The 19,908-nt window shown below is 33.3% G+C and overlaps 1 protein-coding gene, 1 long non-coding RNA gene and 1 pseudogene across 6 annotated transcripts; 2 read left to right on the top strand and 1 right to left on the bottom strand.

Annotated features, from left to right (window-relative positions):
• Positions 1–329: 329 nt before the first annotated feature.
• LOC114179649 lies at positions 330–3,850 on the top strand. 5 transcript variants are annotated; one of them, XR_003603509.1, is made up of 9 exons: positions 331–395; positions 499–524; positions 1,276–1,296; positions 1,457–2,190; positions 2,353–2,470; positions 2,802–2,850; positions 2,930–2,988; positions 3,080–3,185; positions 3,669–3,850. It is a non-coding gene; the product is annotated as an uncharacterized LOC114179649 (long non-coding RNA). The 5 variants fall into 5 exon arrangements; XR_003603511.1 differs by having other exon boundaries at positions 335–395; positions 1,457–1,680; positions 2,144–2,190; positions 3,080–3,850; XR_003603510.1 differs by having other exon boundaries at positions 336–395; positions 1,457–1,680; positions 2,144–2,190; positions 2,371–2,470; positions 3,080–3,850.
• A 3,974-nt stretch (positions 3,851–7,824) lies between these two features.
• Positions 7,825–11,339, top strand: LOC114178044 (ARM REPEAT PROTEIN INTERACTING WITH ABF2-like). Its single transcript, XM_028063721.1, has 2 exons — positions 7,825–9,916; positions 10,853–11,339. The coding sequence occupies exon 1, from the start codon at positions 8,068–8,070 to the stop codon at positions 9,880–9,882; it is 1,815 nt and encodes a 604-aa protein (XP_027919522.1). The 5' UTR covers positions 7,825–8,067; the 3' UTR covers positions 9,883–9,916; positions 10,853–11,339.
• Positions 11,340–16,248: 4,909 nt separating this feature from the next.
• LOC114177160 lies at positions 16,249–18,090 on the bottom strand (annotated as a pseudogene).
• Positions 18,091–19,908: the final 1,818 nt, after the last annotated feature.

Here is a 19,908-nt window from a genome sequence, read left to right on the forward strand (position 1 = left end):
CATTTTGTTATTCTGCTCTAGTTCTAGAATCGAGACATATTAGGACGATATCAAAAGGGGATGACTTTTGTCTGCGGGTGTGAACCGAATCCAAAACACACATTTCTGTCTCGGTTCTTTGATGAATCGAAACCATAGAGCCATTTTTCTGTCTCGGTTCTAGTGTGAACCGAAGTCATACAATCACTAATTGTTTAATCTACTATATATCTAAGAAATTCTTAGTATAGGTAAATTATTGAAATAGACATTCTATTTAATTGACACGTATCTAAAATAGAGGTTATATTTGTCTTTTTGGTGTAGTGGTGTTTTGCTGCTGAAACGCTTTAATTGTTGATTGATATTGGCTGACAGCAGGATCTTTCTTCTCCAATGCAATGAACTTCGTCGAGGTCATTTTCTTTTTTCTTCTCCTGTTTTCCTTCTTCTTCTTCCATCCTTCTTCTTTCTCATACCAACTTAAGTTTTTTTTTTTCCTATTTGTTGTTGTTGAAGGTTGACAGGAGTTTTGGTTGGTGTAGGTAATTTTTTCTTCTATTTCTTAATTTTTTCTTTCTTCGAGGATCTTTTTTTCTTTCTGCTTCTTACTCTGCTATTTTTTTTTTTTACTTTGTGTTGATTGTTCTTCGTGAAAAATTTAATTTTTGCAATGTTTTTCGTCTTGAAGAAAAGGTTGATTTTTTTAGAAGATATTTTTTAACAAAATCTTGAACATGTTTTGTTGTTATTGATAGTGTTGTTCTATTTATTTTTTTATACTTGGTAGATCTATTACTGTGGGTTGAAGAAAAGGTTCAAGTTTTCATTTTTAAAAGGTATTTTTGAACAAAATGAATGAGTGAGGATGATGATGTTTTTGTTGGTGGTCTTCTTTTGTATTTTTTTTTCGTCTATTTGTGGTTTGTTGTTGAGATCTCTTTGTTGTTGTTGAGATCTGTTGAAAGGTTATGTTTTTGTAACTTTTTTCTGTTAAATATGTTGTAGCAGTGGGTTAGTCTTTTATCGAAAGCCATATTCAGATTTCTCTGTTGTTTTTTATGGTTTTATTTTTTTTTAATTCTTATGTGCTCCTTCTTCTTCTTTTTTTCATGAAAGGTTTCATTTTTTTGTGATTGTTGTTGTTGAAGGTTTACAGAAGTTGTGGGTATTTTTTCTTTTGTTTTTCTTCTTCTTCTTCCGTCTTCTTTCTTCGTCGATCCTTTTTATTTCTTCTTCTTCATATGAAGTTATATTTTTTTAACTTCCTGTTTATTGTTTTTTCATGCATAACAGAACGTTTGGTTCATCAAGAAGGTTAGTTTTTGCTGTTCTTCTTCCTTTTCTTCTTCTTTGTGGATCCTTCTTCTTTCTTTTTCTTCATACTCAGTTATTTTTTCTTTACTTTGTGTTCTGTTATTATTTTTTTTACTTTGCGTTGATCGTTCTTTATGAAAGGTTTGATTTTTTTTTTCAGATTGAAGTGCTATAACGTTGAGGAAAATAAGGCTTATGGATAAGGATCTAAGGCCCTTTGCAAATCAATTGGACTTTTGCTAAGCGTAGCATTTGTAATGGTGCCAACATTGTAGAGGACGTGATATAGTTTTCTTTTCAAAATGAAAAAATTGTCGAGGAGGCTTCTAGCCACGACTGAAATTCTATATTTTGTGGTGCTTTTGTGGAATGAACTCGCGAACGGTCCCTCCTTTTTCTCCTGCTCATATTTTTGAAGCCCATGATTTATTTATTTTTCCTTTGGCTTTTATCTGTTAAGGTTTTGTTCTCCTTAATCAACTGATTGTTTTGTTTCCATTTCTTACAATTATTTTGTTTCCATCTCCTATTACCGTATTTTCGTGGATCTATCAAATGGGTTTGCAGTTTTTTTTTTTTTTTGTATTTGTTTATTATATTGATGGTTGATTTGCTTTGTTGCTTTTGTTATTAAGGTTTTGTTTTCTTTCATGAGATGATTGTTGTTAAGGTTTTCTTTAGCTTTTACTGTTAAAGTTTGCTTTGGCTTTTGTTATTAAGGTTTTGTTTTCTATCTTGATGTTTCTATTTGTTTTGTATCTTGAATATGTTTTTGTAATCCAAAAAAGCCTTTCCATGTGAATGTGTATCTAATGTTTTTCCTTTCTTTGTCCTTATGAAACCTTAGAGAGCATAATCCTTGATCTGTGTGTTTGGAGTTGCTGAAGGTTTACTGTAAGTTTGCCTCCTCCATATTTTTCTTTCATGGTTTTAAATTGAAATCACTCTAAATTCATATATATTCTTAATATGTATGAATGCAATGATAGGTATACTCTAAAAAGATCCAAAAAATTCTTTATAACTAATGTTAATACTCTTACTTTCTGAAATAAGTCTTTGTGGCACAAATAGAGGGGAAGGTTCAGCAAGGTGATGGAGACATTCAATTACTTTGGCATTGAGCTCATGGATACTAATCTCACTACTACAGAAGGAGCATTTATGGTTACAGGTGATTCTGAGAATGATAATAATCAAGACTATTTTTTACTACAGTTATTTATCAAATTCATAAGAAACTTAAAGATGAGATGTGATTCATCTTTTCACTACTATGAATATGTAGGTGTTCATGCTTACTTGACAAAGTTAACAATGTGATAAAATAATATTAATCCTATAAGAAATTGCTCCTGATTTTGATCAATTTTACTTTGGAAGTTTCATAATGTTCGAAAAGTATAAACACTCATGTATGTTTTTCTTTGAAAGATATTGAGTACTTCATACAATTCCATCAAATTATATGTTTGATTGAAAGAACTTTATTCACACGCAAGCAGGAAGAAGAGGAGATCCCTCCATGAACAAATTGCTTTTTTCTGCACAAAGGTACAAAATATAAATGTGTCACTTATGTTTATCTACATCTTCAGGTTTTATGGAAATTGACTAAATTTAATGGCAGCAGGAACTACAGCTATTGAATAGAAATGCAAACTGGAGAGACAATTCTCTGAACTAAGAATGGTTAGTAAATATGTTCATAAATTATAGTTGTATTTTACCATTTTATTTATATGATATCAATCTTAAACTTTGAATGTTACATTTTTATTAGGCAATTGATGAGGAGCAAAATGAAGTTATCTCTTTGTGCGTCTAATGATTTGGCTTGACAAAAAGGTTATCTTGAAGAAAATTTAAAACTCGCTAATGATTTGAAAGTAAGTATAGTTTCATGATGATATCAGTATTTTATTATTCTCTTTTCATTTTTTTTATTGTTTTGTTGCTACTTTTATAGCTATTTTTTATTGGTAGACATGGTTATTGACGTTAATTAATGACTTTCGTTTTTTATTTGAATTCATTTTAGAATGGACCCAAACTTAATTTTTTCCCATATAGGGACTTGCTGTTATAACTTCATATGATGATTGCAGGTATAGATGACTATTAATATTAATGACTGAAATGATACACATTCATCATTGTGGTTGTAATTGTTTTGTTGCTGCTCTTGATAATATTGTAACCTTACTTTCCAAATAAAACCAAGTGTTACGGTTGAAAGTTGTTGCATACCACTTTGTTCAAATTTTCGTACTCTCAAACTTTCTTCTCTTGGTTTAGAAATCCTTTGTGCTATAATGGTCGTGATATCTTTAATCTATATTTGGAATTGTGATTATGAAATTTATTTGTAGGACGGGGTTGGTGGAGAACAATCAATACAATATCTGGTAAAATTGGAAGTGATTTCTTTGTCAGGATTTCTTAATTAGCTTCTAACATTTTCATAAGGTGTTATTTTATTTCACTTGACCGATATTGCAGCAGTCATGTAAATGGATTATCAACATGTATTATGAATATTGGTGCTCACATGACGTCATTTATATTCATTGAGATAAATGAAACTTATTTTATATTGTATTCTATTAGTTATTCATTGAGATGAATGAAATTTATTTCGTTGATTAATAGTTAGAGGCTTTTTATTTTGTATTCTATTAGATATTTCCTATAAACTTTTACTTCCCTCCTCTTCCACAATTAATGAATTTAGTATGTATAAAAAATTTGTAGTTTGGATTTTTTTTTTTGTATTTGTAATGTTACTGTGGAGGGGAGTTCGTTATATACTTATGTTTTTGCTCTGCACTTAGGTGTTTGTTATATTTCGTTGTAAAATATTGGGTTTGTGAATACCATATAACACCATATACATTTTACTTTAATAACGATTTGTGCATATACATTTTATTCTAATATATCATATACAGTACGCATCTTATTTTAATATAACATGCAATATTTCTTTTTAAAAATTTTAACATCAATTTTATATTATATTTCATTTATACAATACCATATTACATAATATATCTACATTTTATTTTAACAATGACCAATTATTATTACAAATTGTTATAGTTAAATAAATTAATAATATATTTAAACAATAAAATTAATCCTTATACAATTAAACCAATAACAATAATAATTATTCAAATCACTAATTTATATATATAACAATAAAATCTGTTTTAAATGTTAAAAAATATAAAACGAAAAAAAACACGACCCGTGCATCACAAACAATGTTTTCTTATTAAACTTCTAATCAACGTGATAGTGTCATTTCTTAATCCAAACAAAATAACAATCTATCTCATCACGGATGATTCCAAATAACTTAAAAATACATAACATATTACACATAATATATAACAATAATTAATTATACGTAAATATATTATTATATCATTGTTAAATGAATCTTATTGTTGAATATATTTAAATTGGCAATTAAAACTTTACAAACTTTTAATTTAAATTATTAATTTATTGATAATAATATTAAAATTTTTTTTCTAAATAAAAAAAATTTAAAAATCAAAAAGACGACCCGTGCGTATGCACGGGTCTCATGCTAGTTAATTTTAAAATTCGAATACCTTTTGGCCTTGGTTGTGGTCTGAACCGAGACCATAAACCACTTTTTTGCCTCGAGTATGATAAAAATCGATACCTATATACTATTTTTTTTAAATACTTTTTCTATTTTATAGTTATTCCCACATTTAAACCTGTATTTTTTATTCAGAAATCAGCACAAACAAGAACAAAATATTTTATGAAATATCCATAATCCAAATACATTTAAAAGACAATTGGAAAATCATCCACAATCCAAATACATATTCTAATAAATATTATTGTACATCTAAATTATAAATTTGGCACATGCTATCCTACCAAACTTTATGGACTTCGCGAGAATTGGCGTAAGACTCTTGAATGTCTGCAAAATAAGACATTAACTTAAGTTAATATATAGAAAGACAATATTGCAAAGTATTTATTTTAATTCAAATATATATTATCGTTTCCCAATTAGTTGTAATACGAGCATGCATAATGATTGTCATCCATTGCATTATATATTAATTGCACCCATATGAGCCGGTTTATCGATTACACTATATTATATCAACAACATTACAATTAATTAAAGAAAAAAATCAAATCAAACAATTATAAATATATGGATAGAAATATCAAACTTGGAAGGAACACCATACAAGACATCTTGCCTTAGCCGTTGATCACTTGTAAAGATTTTGATTTGAGGGAGATGATGAGATTGAGTGGATTAGAGGGTGAAATTTGTGTTGTTCATTGTAAGTAATTTAGAAGTAATAGCGAGTGAATTTAGAGGCCATAAATGTAATTTGTTTGATATCTCCTTCAAATCATAACATATGAGAGATGATTGTAAAATAGAGAAATCTCCCTCTTCCTTCCTTTCTCTCTCCCTCTCAAATATGTAAAAGTGAACAAATATATCACCTTCAAATCATTCCATGGTGATTAGGTGAAGAAGATTTTTATTGAATTTATGTTATTTTAATTATCTTGATGTTTTCTCTATTATACATATTTTTTATTTTTTACCGATGAGCAATTTTATATTTGGAAAATCGAAAATCATTTTTGTTCCGACTACAAATTATATATATATATATATATATATATATATATATATATATATATATATATATATATATATAAAAGTTACACATAATAATCACATATCATATCTCTATTATAACGTTAATAATATTTAAACTAAATATAAGACTGGAATTGGGCCTAATTTCTATCCGTAAAGTTTATGTCAATTTTTGAATGTTCAATACCCATCTTGACATATTGGGTAATGGCCGAAAGTACAATTTTCAATTAGGGACAAAATAAATTAACTACATGAGGAGTAAGGAGTAAACTCTTTTAATTTTTTTTATCATTTGAATTTATTTTCCATAATTGCATTAATTTATAATTTTTCAATTTTATAATTAATTATTGTTATCATGAATTTTAAATATTTCAATAAACCATTATTGCTATAAGTAATAATACACTAGTGAAATATATAATACTAATTTTCTAAAAGGTGTCATGTGACGAATTATTATGTAGTGTCATTGATTAATATATATATATATATATATATATATATATATATATATATATATATATATATATATATATATATGAACTAAAATTGAATATTTGTATTTATAAAATAATTTGTGTTTTTAAATTTTAAAAACTTTATCTTATTTATATTAAATAATACATACATTATTTAATTAAATTATAAATAAAAAAATGAAATTAGCTTAATTTAAAATATTTTAAATTATTACTTTAATTAATATATTTTAGTAAAATAAAACGGCTTAGGAAATATTGTACTTAAAACTTCCTGATATACTGTTGCTGAAATAAAAGCAAATAGATTATTCTTATATACTAAAAATATATTTAAATTTTAAACTAAAACACCTACAACTTACTTGAAAAAGCACATGTACAACCTACAACCAAAACACTCTTCATATCTTTCTTTTCTCTCCGATCTTCGTGATCAGTAAATCTCCTCAAAACAACAGGAACTTAGGCTTGAGATTAATTCAAATTACTTTGAACTCTATGTAAGAATAATTTGCACTGAGTTACATACTTAGTAACATGTGGTAATTAACTTTGAGTGAGAGACTTTTGTGTGCTTGATGTTGTTCCTATAAAGCAATAAATTATTGGTATTAAAAGGAGTAAAGTCTATTTGGGCCCGCCCATTCATAAATACAATTTTTTAGCCATTCCGTGCCATGGAAGACGTAATAAGCGGGTTACACCTCTACGCCACCATTTCTGTCCAAGTCCCCATGATGAACAAACAAAAGTAATGTAACTACCCCCGTACTTTCCTTTTTCTAAATTTAAAAATTATTTTAAATAAAAAAGCTCTTTAGTAACTTTCAATAACTTTTTAGTAAACTCAAATTTTTTTGGATGAAAATAAAATATAAGGTCCTTTTACAAAGACTTTTTTTGTTATAATAATGAGTAGTAATAAAACATTTGTTTGATAAAACAGAAAATTAGTAACGGAACATACCATTATTTAAATTTAATTACGTTGTAAAATGTGAATATTTTGAGATTGATCTGGCTTTGCATTGGTAGGGTTGAGTCAACAACAACCATGTGTTGACTTGAGTCCAAGTCTCTAACAGAGTAAAGGAGGATCCATCCTCGCATCTCAATCCTTTTTTCTGTTCTTTCTCATATATCTTATTACTCTCCTTCCTCGTCCCTGCGTAACAAACAAAACCAAAAAAAAAAAGGTTAATTCAATAGAAAAGCTTCACCCTTTGACAGGGTAAGAAGCACCGAAGCAGGAAAGAATGAATGTTTGTCTTTACTTTATTTTATTTTAATATTTGCTGTGTGTATTATTAATAATTAATCCTTTTTAATTATTAAAATGAACGACTCACTATTCTGGGAGTGAAGTGAATAATCCGGGGAGGGTAGAGTCGTGTAAGAAGGAGCAAGCTCCTGCAGTGACCCTTCAACTCTGGAACTCCGAGGAGCACAATATTTCCAGCTTCTTGCTCGGTTTCTTCTTCAATTTCCCATTTTCTTGTTTAGCTTCTGTTCTATACTCTCTCTGCTTCAGTGGGTTGAAGATATAGATAAGATAACAGAGGGAGTGGTCAAAGAGCGAGGGGTTCCGTATTGTTTCCGATGATGGGCAATCCTAACCCTAACCCTAGCCCTAATCCTGCTCCGGAAAAGGAAAAGAGGCTCCAAGAAGAGCTGTTGGGTCCCATCTTACTGGGAGACCGCATCATAAAACTGGCTCAGGAGGCGGAGTCGTCCAAGGTGGACTGCACGGAGCTGGCGCGGAAGGTGCAGGTGGTGTGCGACAACCTGCGTTCCGTCGTGCGTGTGGTGTCGGGGACGCAGTGCGTGAACGAGCGCCCCATACGCCGCATCGTCGGCGAGGTCTCCAAAAACCTAGAGCGCACGTTAGCGTTCGTGCGCAAGTGCAAGAAACACGGTGGCGTCCTCCGCCAGGTCTTCTCCATGACCACGACTGCCGACTTCCGCAAGGTCTGGAACCTTCTGGAATCTTCGAACGGCGACTTGGTATGGCTCCTCACCATCTTGGACTCGAAGGAGGGTACCAATGTCTCCCTTCCCCCCATCGCCAGCAACGACCCCATCCTTGCATGGGTCTGGACCTTCACCTACACTCTTCAATTGGGTCAGCCAAAGGACCGCGCGGAAGCCGCCACAGAACTTGGCTCCCTCGCCAGAGGAAACGAGCGTACAAAATTCATCATCTTGGAGGAAGGTGGAGTGCCTCCTCTCCTCAAGCTTCTCAAGGAAGCTTCTTCCCCTGATGCTCAGGTTGCTGCTGCCAATGCTCTTGTCAACGTTACTACTAATCAAGAGAGTGTCGTTAGCTACGTCGTAGAGTCCCATGCTGCCCCCACTATTGTTCAGGTCCTTGGTGACTCCCCTATGAGGGTTCGTGTCTCTGTTGCCAATTTAGTCTCAGCTATGGCTGAGCAAAATGAACTTGCTCGCGAGGAGTTCGTGAGGGCCAATGTGACTAGGCCCCTCGTGTCGTTGTTGTCCATGGATACTGTCCTTGCTGACCCCATGGCCGGTCGTGCTAGCATCCATTCGCTTGTTCTGAATTTGTCCAACGTTGGGGAGACAAATTCGGATGGGAGTAGCCGTGGCTCCAGCCACCATCGGAGGGAAAGGGAAAGAGAGGTTGAGAGCCCGGAGTTGAGGAATGAGGTCAAAATCAGTTGTGCTAAGGCTCTCTGGAAACTCTCCAAAGGGTGTCTTTCAAGTTGCAAGAAGATTACCGAGACTAAAGGTTTGCTTTGTCTGGCTAAGATGATTGAGTCTGAGAGTGGGGAATTGCAACTTAATTGTCTTATGGCTGTCATGGAGATTGCTGCTGTGGCAGAGTCCAATGCTGATCTTAGAAGAGGTGCTTTTAAGCGAACTGCGCCAGCGGCAAAGGCGGTACTGGATCAGCTGTTGAGGGTGGTACAGGAAGAGGGTAATCCGGCACTGGTGATTCCTGCCATTAAGGCAATTGGTTCCTTGGCCAGAAACTTCTCTGGAAAGGTTCCGCAAGTTCTTGGTCCTTTAGTTGCTCAGCTTGGTAGCAGAGATGTTGACGTAGCCAGTGAGGCTGCCATTGCATTGGGAAAGTTTGTCAGCCCGGACAACTACAATTGCGTTGACCATTCTAAAGCAATACTTGAGCTTGATGGGGTTCCGAAGCTAATGAGCCTGCTGCAGATAAATGATCGCCAACAAGTTCATGGCCTGAAATTACTTTGTTACCTTGCCTTAAATGTAGGTAACAGTAAGGTCCTTGAGCAAGAACGTGCCTTGAATACCTTAGAGAGGTTTGCTCGTCCTGTTCAAACACAATATCCTGATTTGAAGGACCTGTTTGCAAAGGCTATACACCACCTCACTCTTTATCAGCCAGGAGCTCAATTGCACAGACAGCCCTTGGGGCTGTAAGTGCCACTGATTGCGTTAATCAAAATAATGCCTTGTAAGTTTTTTGAATGGAAAAGTAAGAGTGTATTGTACTTAGAAAATGATTTATTACATTTGTGAAAATATCAAATTTCAATTCAGTAGCCTAGCCTCTGTTATTTGTGGTATTAATTGACTGATCATCCAAACTATATACACAAGACTGGATGTCTCAACGAGATGAGTAAACTTACGAATATAAATTCGGAAATGTTGCATATGACATAATTTAGACTTGGTTATATTTGATGTACCAACTTTTCTAATTCTAGTGATTTCTTGTCCTTCCTTTTTTTCTCCTCATAAATATCACTGCAATGATTTGATTCCATTTTATAGACTTATGTTCTGTATTTGAATTCTGTGTACAGTTTACAAATGTACAAAGCAATAGTTGCTATTTATGTAGATTAAAGCACGGTATAGACCTTTCCTTTAAAAGAAAATAAATTAAACAAAGCCTTAAATTATGTCAATATGCATCGCTAATTTTACTGTGCATTTCTCCCTCTGAATTTATGTTCTTCCCACATGTTGATTCAGGGCCTGCTTGTGTTCGCTTTTTTAAGGCAAAAGTGGTTTTGTAATTCAAAAACATGTGCAAAATTAATTGTAATCATTAAATTATATTCTTTTTTAACTTTTCCGGAAGCTAAAATTAGCTGCTTGTGATAGTAATGCAAGCGTTTTTATTTTCCCGAAGGTTAGAAAACGGCACTCATAGGATTACGGATTTATTTGAGTCTGCGTGCGTTCATATCTACATTAAATTTATTATTCTGATATATGTCGTGAAACTCTTGTCTAAGATCAGAAGAAAGATTAGTCATTAACCTGGGAAGAAAAATGCTTAAATTCACTTCATGGATATCAATGCATTTAACTTCTTTCAGTTGCAATTGCAATTCATTTGTACTGACAAACTTTATCACTTAAATGTCCATTTGTTCAGGACTTCCTTCTAGAGATCTAAATCCTGCAGGGATTCTATAATAAGCTAAGGCCATGTATTCCTCAGATTTTACTACTTCTGTTATCAAATTTAGAAGAAAAAAAGAAGACTAGAAATCAAATTTGTTAACCTGGTATGGATATTTTGTTTGTTTGATTAAAGCATAACAGGAGCTTGTACAACACCACTGATGATGGAAGTTGGCGAGATCTCTTGGGATGCACTTTTGAAGAGCCAACCTAGGTTGGCAGTGGTAGTTTTGATTCAAATTTTATTCTGGCTACAATGTCTGTAGAGTTCCTTGTTGTAGTTCACGATGTAAATCTACATATAATGCATGGGGTAAAGTTTGTACACAGTTGTCATGTCACGGGTTTGATTGTCTTCGATGTTTGCAGCTGGCGTCTGGATCGCCTAGGTAAAAAAATATATGGACAAATTTGTTGTTTTAAACAGTGAGCATGAACATTTTGCATTTTTTTTTGTGGAAGCATAATATCAGCTTGACATCACTGACGATAAAAGTTGACCTTATATCTTGAGATGTTCTGGCAACCAATCCAATGTTTTGAGAAGTATTGGTGAGGAGTTCAAGACGTGATATTACTAGCAACATTGATTCAGAAATTATCATGTAAGAGTTCTAAAGAATTCCTGGGTATTTATAAACTGCATAAATCTAAAGAACAGACTGTCCGAAGCTTATGCAAATCTGAGGGATTAAAAATGTCTCCAAACCAAGCTACCTACCTTTCTTGAGGCAATCTGACGTAAATATTTTTACAAACATGTTTAAAGCCATGAACGCGTAGTTTTATTCTGTATTTATTTCTTTCACTCGGCGTCCATTTTTGGCAAGTTATTCCGAATCATTTTCATTTTGCTTTTGAATGCATTATACACACAGAAAAATGATTAATAGTCTTTGACCAAGTTGTAAACAGTAATGTGGACTAGTAGGTGATTTGGTCCCCAACACGGCCGAATGCATTTCTATTTTCTGCTGTAAGTTGAGGTATTTCTATCCAGAAGATACTTGCGATAAGGCTGAAGATACTATCTTTCGTGGAATTAGTGTGATAACTTCGTTAGACCTAATCTGTTAATTGTTATTTAATGTGATCCCAGGAACCTGATCTTGTTGTTGGTTGTAACATAGTAATCCGATTGAAGACGACGGATGAAATGAGATTATTAGAGCAGGGGAGACCCTGAATTTCCATTTGGTTCAGTATGCTAAATATTTTGTTGTTGTTGTTGTACAGGCCCTGTCACTGGTTTTCAGAAAACAATATGCAATTACGTATCTCGGCTTTAACTGATTGCAATTTGCACAGACCATTTAAGCACGTGACCAAAAATATTTAGTTGCTCGATTACGTATCTAATACTCTTAAGTTCTGAAAACACATCATTATATATTTAATTGCACACAAAGCGTACACTTCGTTAAATGGTCCTCCACAGAGATTGATCCCCCAAATTCAATTCCCATTTGACAGATAATCAAACGGGCCTCTGCCTGTTAATAAAGAAGTATGTTACATCAAATTTCAAGACAGATGTTTTATTCCACACTGAACTTTCATCAGGGAATCATTCTTCCTTTATCTAAAGTAGCGGATCTGCTGTCACTTATTTACTAATGATGGTGTAGGGTTGAGTAACTCATTAAGAAATAAAGGTTTGTAAACTGTCATGCTGTATGTTTTGTCCATTGCCAATAGTTTGAGATTACACTTTACACAAATTATCACCTGCATTCTTAACTAAAACACTTGGGAAACCATGTCATTGAGTTTTTGTATATTTGTGCCTGTATTTTCTTGCAAACACTGTAAACTTTTTTTCTTTCTGGCCTATTCTTGGTGACTTGTATTGAGAGTAACTTTAGGAAGAAGGGAATTATTTCAACTTGCTATTTGCTTAGTTAAGCCAAGTAATTCATTGGAAGTGTGATGAAACTAGAAAGTCACAGTCGTAGTCGTATATGCAATAGAAGACGGTCCATGAATACGCAATCAGAAGTTTCGTGGTTTGAGTGAGGAAAGCGCAATCAGTGAAAAACACATTTCCATGGATGTCAACTTGCAGCTTATATTTGATGAGTAGCCATTATTAAGACGTTCAATTTAAGGAATGCTTTATGTACTTTTAAGTTTGTTCACTTTCTCCTCAGCCCAAAATAAAAAGGAGAAATGAAAAAAAAAAAAAAGTATCCTGTTTCCTTTGCGGTGTTAAGGTCATAATCACTTGCAAGCCATAAAGCTGAATTCATTTGGTAAAAAAAAGTACTGTAGCAAGTTTTACAGGGTTAAAGAATCCTGAAATGTCAAACATAATCGTTAAGATATTTTGCAATGATTCAAAGGGTTGGTTTCTTTTATGATCGCAAGGTCTTTGGGGGACTCAAATTCATGATTCTGAATGGCATGGTCCATCCATTTCCTCTAGAAGCGTAAGCTCTGAGGTTAAGTTCAACGCCTCACTCATGCATTCGATTTAAAGCCCAAACACCATGCATCATTGGCTTCTACCTAACTTCGTTTTCATTCCATTTCTCCACTTCTTTACTTTGGTGCCATTACCAATTGCAAACGAAAATCATTTGTTAGCTATCATTTCAACCTCAACGTGTAAATTGTGCTAACTTTTTCATATTTTATTCACGGCAAGTGTAGAACGGTGAGCCCAGAGAAGCAAATCACATTTTAGAATTGTCAATAAAAGTCTAACCTTGCTACAGAAGACGCTTAAACTACAAATAATTTTACTAGTCATAGGTAAGGATCAAAGAATCTATTCAGGAGTATTCTCCACCAATCAAAATTTGACTAGTTAATCAAAATTGTGGGCTTTATCACGTGATTGGGGCATTTTTCTTAAATTCTTATTAAAATAACAATATTAAAAAAAGAAAAACTATATAAATGAATAAGTTGTGTTCCAAAACAAAACCTTAGTTCCAAAGCATATTAATGTTGCAAAAGTTACCTATTTCTATTTTTCTTTGAATCTTACCATTTTCTTGAATTAAAAGAAAAACTATCTTATTTCTTCTGTAAGTTTCCAAAGTTGCGCTTTAGCTTGCATGAGATAAATATTTGACAGTCAACAAATGTATGCACACTTTTTACATATGTGGATGCGTAATATATATTAACTAATTCATCTTCATTGTTTAGGATGTGGCGTGGTTTTTAGTGTTTGTAAAGTCAGAGCATGTGAAAAATTAATTTACGTACGACTGAAATTGAGATTTAAAAGTGTATAATATGATCAAGAAAACAAATGTATATATTTGACTAACATCATAAGAAGTTGGCAATATTTCTTTTCCTTTTACGCACGAGACAGCGCTTGTCGGTGTCCCTATATCATATTGTTCAGAAATTTGCTAAGTTCAAAAGTCATTATTCACCAAAAGCATTTTGATATCACTTGTCGGATGCACCGTTAGTTGACCCGAAAAGGCTACCACATTACTTAGTATTTCGCTTCAACCATATCTTTGATATTTCTCTTCCCTTTTCCCACATTGTCTTTCTTAATTATACTTCTTTTTTTCACTTTTATCATCACACTTCAAATGCTGCTCCAGTTTCCAGGTAGCTAACTACCAACCGCGTCGGCACTCACACTTATTTATATGTGAAAATAAAATACCAAGTGCTATTTAACTTCAACATATGTGTATCACCTTTAAAATATTATCCATCATATGATATGGATATGGTTATTTGGACAATTATATTTCAAGATCCAGAGTGTTAAGTTTTACAGTGGTTTCTATAATCATAAATTAGAAGGTGCTTTTGACAGCAATGTTCTGATTTTGCTGAGAATCTAAATGACTTCTGATCCTAGAGAACGTATAAGTGCCTCCACAATGAGAAGGTGTTTGGTAATTAGCGAGGCCTGGTTCCGGAGCTTTGGTGATTTGCAATAATATATATGTGTATATGCGAAGCTAGGTGTGGCATAATTATGCATGTTTTTGGCTATGGCTATCATAATTTGCCCAAACAGCCATACATGATAAACCACTGTAAAACTTAACACTCTAATTTATGATTATAGATAGCATAATTATGCATGTTTTACGCTATGGCTATCAGAAGCGTGAGCATAGGGTAAACGCTTAAGCTAATTAATTTATGATGTGGTTATGCACTGTCCCTCTCTTGCTTTTATGGTGTGGTTATGCCTGAGTTCACAGCTGTTCTAATTGAAGTAATAGTGACTTTCACCGTCTTAATTTGGTATATGGCAAAGTAGGAACCTAGGGTAGGACCATCTGTGGTCCTCACCGGAGTTACTGCACACTTTTGTTTGCTAGCTAAGTCAACACAGTGGATCAAAATTACATGCACTATGTCCAAACAGTTAGCATCATCCATCATCTCTCATCTCATCGATCATCATCACCATCACCATAGGACCGATTGACTTTTTTGGAAGGGTTTGCGTGAGAATTGAGAGCAGCTTTAATCTTTCCTGATTTATGACTCAATAATGGCCTATGTTATGCCTGATGCATATGTGGTTGTAACAAGTACTAGAGTAGTTGGTGTACGTCATTGTGTGGGTTCTTCTCTCATTTCATTTGCTTTAATTGGTTATCTTTTTCATAATTAGAGAACATGTATATATAAGAAACACAACCAAACTCATAGGCAATTAAATTCAGCTGTTATTATAAACTGTGCAGTCACATCCTCTCTCGCTTGAAAAGCATAATTTTCTTCAAACCCTTAGAACCCCGAACAACTGTTATTATATGTGTATATAATAAATAAGATCATGGCCGCATGCATAAGCATGGAGTGGTTACTCGGGTGACTGCTATATTAAAGATGATTTTAAAGGTGGTTTAAATTTGGAACCGTATATGTTACACAGAAGGAGAGGACCCTATAGCTTTAGACTTTAATCAGTTATATATGAACTTCTCTCTCTCCAATAATGGAGATTTTGGGGAGCCAATTTTAGCCTTTTGGAGGGATTCACCAAATGCATGGTGCTGTCATATGCCAGCGAAAGCATCATCCTCTCATTATACGATAGGACAGGATAATCTTCTTATTCAAACACTGCCAGCGCTAATATATATCTACCAAAACCCACTATATACATCGTGTATATTTTGAGAAACACACGAGCGTGTGTCCCCATGTGTGATATATAATAATATCATATATATTATAAAAGGAAGGATCAGCCAAAAATTAAATGGAATTCGTAACTTGGTGCACTGTATGGGTGCTTCTCCTCTTTATCGTATTCTACTCTTTGACCACCTGATATAGAAGACAGCTACTACAAGGATAAAGGAGATAAAAGAAAAAGAAGAAGATAACTGCATCTGATAAAAAGAAAAAAAAACTATTCACTGACTTGCACAAATTTAGCAGCACTCAATAATCATGGAGAATATATCGTTATTCAAACTTTGGCTGATGAAAACAAATACATCAATAGGAATAATAGGTGCGGGGGAGGGGGATCGTCACAAATCTTTAGCTACAAATCTCCTGTACTATCAACATCATTCTATTTTTTACTAACATGAAAAAGGGTTCAAAAAATCAAAAAGAAAGAATTTACAGTTCATATGTGCTGAAATACATCAAAATTTTCCCCGGTTAGATCTTCTGAAAGGGAAGTTAATGGAAAGCTAGTGAAATCTATCGAATTGCGAGTCTGAAGCTGCCCCTCTTCCCATGGACTTGTCTTGAAATCCTCGGATTTTGTGGCATTTACTTGGAACTGAAACAAAGGGTCAAATTTGTTGTCACCTTCCCACGAGAAACTTGCATTTTCCATCATGCTGCTGATATGACACCCTCCACCAGCGTAAATGGTGCTCATGTTTGAGCTATTGCTGGAACTTTCTTTCACCTGGTCGTTCATGAGCAATGAACTGATTTTGGAAGCTGAATTGTTGTCTGAAAACTCCGTCACCGACACGTTCCCATGATCAGAATTGGTTAGACTTGGCAATGAGAGGAATCCGTAGCTTGAATTGGGTCCAAAAGGACTCTGATCAGATGCTTTAAGGCTTGTCTGATACTGACTCATGGGTAAGCTAAAACCAGACTGCGCACCACCCATTGGAAAATCATAGTAGGATAACGGGTCCAATGCTGGCTTGTTCAAGAAAATTTCTCTTGAAGCTTCAGTTAGTCCTCCATCATAGTAATTGGAATCTATTAGAAGTGTTGATCCCTGTGATGAAGGGAAAGTTAATGGAACTGAAAGGCCTTGAGACAGTGGTGTCTGCATAGCTGCTGTCTCTGTGATTTTCTTTTCTTCCTTAACATGGGCTTCTGTTAAAGGCTTGTGTGTATTTGGGTCAATCCCTTGCTTCAGAAGCTTCTTCTTTAGACATGAATTCCAGAAGTTTTTAATCTCATTATCTGTTCTCCCTGGTAACTGTGCTGCGATTTGAGCCCACCTGATATTCAGAACAAAACAATTTCACAACCAATCATGGTTAACCATTTTCACAAGAAAAAAAAATATGTTTTACTTATATCATATTGAACATCCTTGAATATACATTACCTGTTTCCAAGAACTTCATGGAGACTGACTATAAGATCCTCCTCCTGCTGTGAGAACATCCCTCTCTTTAAATCAGGCCTCAGATAGTTTATCCATCTCAACCTGCAACTCTTCCACATCTCTGCAGTCCTGCGATTGATGAAATGTTTTTGTTTTGAAGCAATGAAAGAGAAGAAAGAATAGTAGAGAGGAGAAAGGTTTGTGTATTATGAAACATATGTAAGTTGTTAATTACCAGCTAGTTTGGGAACCGAACTCCAGCATCCAACTCCAAATCTGGTTATGTAGTTGAAGAGCTTCTCATCTTCTTCAGGGGACCATAAACCTTTCCTCAGTTTTTGCTTTACACAACAGGAATGGCGACCCATCTGTGAGAGAGAACAGAGGGAATGCCGATGTTACTTAATATTGGAGGAAGAATGTGAGCTTTGAAGTGGTGAGTGGCTCTATATAGCGTGAAATATTACCCAGTGCTTCTGTCATTTATAAATGTTTCACGAGGTAGAAATATTGTTATGTTGTGGGGTGGAAAACGAGTAACCCAAACTAATTGTGTTCATTTAAAGAGAGGAGGCTAAATCATAAATCATACTTAGGATTCAAGTTAAGAGAGAGACAGAGAGAGAGAATGTAGAACCCTGAGGAAGGTGCAGCAATCAAGTGGGTTTTACGCAAATCCGGTGCTGCTTTTGCATTGGAATAGATTGGTTTTTAAGATATCTCTATTTCTAGAAAATTAAAAAAAATAAATAATTAAAGGGAATGAGTCTATAAACATCCACTGTGTGTGATTCCTGATTTTTATTAATTACCAATTAAGCACTAACTACTGAGTCTGTTTTATTTTCGATTCCGTCTGAAATATAACCTCATATAGCAAATGATAATCATGTACATATTCTGCATGTTAAATTTCGACCCTTTTGGCGCTTTATTTGATTAATAACAATATGGACCAATCATGACCTCATACCACATAATTCATCTTCAGTTTTACCCTTTGACAATGTGATCCAATGCATGTGTCATTTGAGAAGGTTGCGTCTTAGGATTATTAGAATTAATTAAGATGTAATAAGGAGGCTAAGGTACTTATGTTTAGTGTGGGACAAGAGATGTTAAGACGTAGATAACTGTTACCTGTCATTTCCTTTTACCACGGATTCACTTTTACTTTGTTAATTGTTTTAATTTTGCCTTTCAAAACACTATTATATTATAATCTTCTTACCAATACCAACTTAGAGTTGCCACAAAATTCCGTCTTTGAAATGGGAAAAATAATGAGAACAAAATCACTTTTTTTGCTCGTAGTTTTTTATTTCTTCATATTTGTTGGTTATGTCTGCTTTTAGTTCTGTGAACGTTAAGAATACTATAAAATCAACCGACAGCGGTTCATGGAAAGGTTTGTGGGGTCGAAGGAGGACATATTGACTCTAAATTAAAAAAAGAAAAAAGAAAAAAGAGAGTGAAATGGTGGTTTATTAATTTGAGAGTCCGATAAAAAGAGTAAAGCTATGCAATTTTCAACCCTGGTTTCTTCCCTAACATCTTTTCTATCTTACCAATTTACCATTTTCTGCAATTGCCATGATAACTTCTCTCTCAGCGAGTTTGGCCAATGATGGCAATCATATTTACAGATAAGTTCTTCTCCAACCAATAATAGATCATGTATGACAATGCTACCTAGCACAATGTTTTTGTATAATCTGCGTTTTTCTGATTATGTTAGCTTATAATACAAGTTAGTTGATCATTCAATTTTTAAATAAAGCCTCTTTATCTTTCAGAGAAGATTTTTGTCGCCATGCATCGAACCAACACCAAGCAATCATCTAATTCAGCATTCTTTTTTTCCTTTCAAAATTAGCCTTCACAATTGACATAGATAATAAGAAAAGATTCTTGTCCGTAATGTTTCATGCTTGTTACTGGTATATATATAAAATTATCATTTACTAATAAATAAAACAACGTTAAACATTAAGTTGTTTTGTAAATCAATACAACTTTTGTTTCACAACAATTAAAATACTAATATAAATATTACAATGTTTATGCACAAATAGATTAATGTATATCAGTATATTTGATGTATTTAATATCGTATATATCCTCTAACTTTTATCGTAAGAAACAAATAATTAATTTATTAAAATTAATAAGAATGCTTAATTTTAATTAATAGTACCATAAATTTAAGTTTTATTTTAAAGTATTTTTATTATTAATTAAATGGTTTGAGCAATTTCTTATCAACACACTAATTGAATCCCTTCTAATTCTAAGACGTGATTATTTTCTTACCAATAACCAATTTTGATGTAAAAAAAATTAAACTAGTCATTTATATTTAATTTGCATTAAAATGAGGGTAAACAAAGTTATTTACATAAATAATATAATTGAAAATTAAAAACATTAAACAAGTTTATATATTACTAATATTTTATTTTATTTAAATCATATTATTTTAATTATTT

This window comes from Vigna unguiculata, chromosome 3 (genome assembly GCF_004118075.2).
Source record: "Vigna unguiculata cultivar IT97K-499-35 chromosome 3, ASM411807v1, whole genome shotgun sequence".
Lineage (NCBI taxonomy): Eukaryota > Viridiplantae > Streptophyta > Magnoliopsida > Fabales > Fabaceae > Vigna > Vigna unguiculata.

What these genes read in the sequence shown, in the direction of transcription:
- LOC114178044 (XM_028063721.1), top strand. Translation starts at nt 8,068, where the DNA reads ATGATGGGCAATCCTAACCCTAACCCTAGCCCTAATCCTGCTCCGGAA.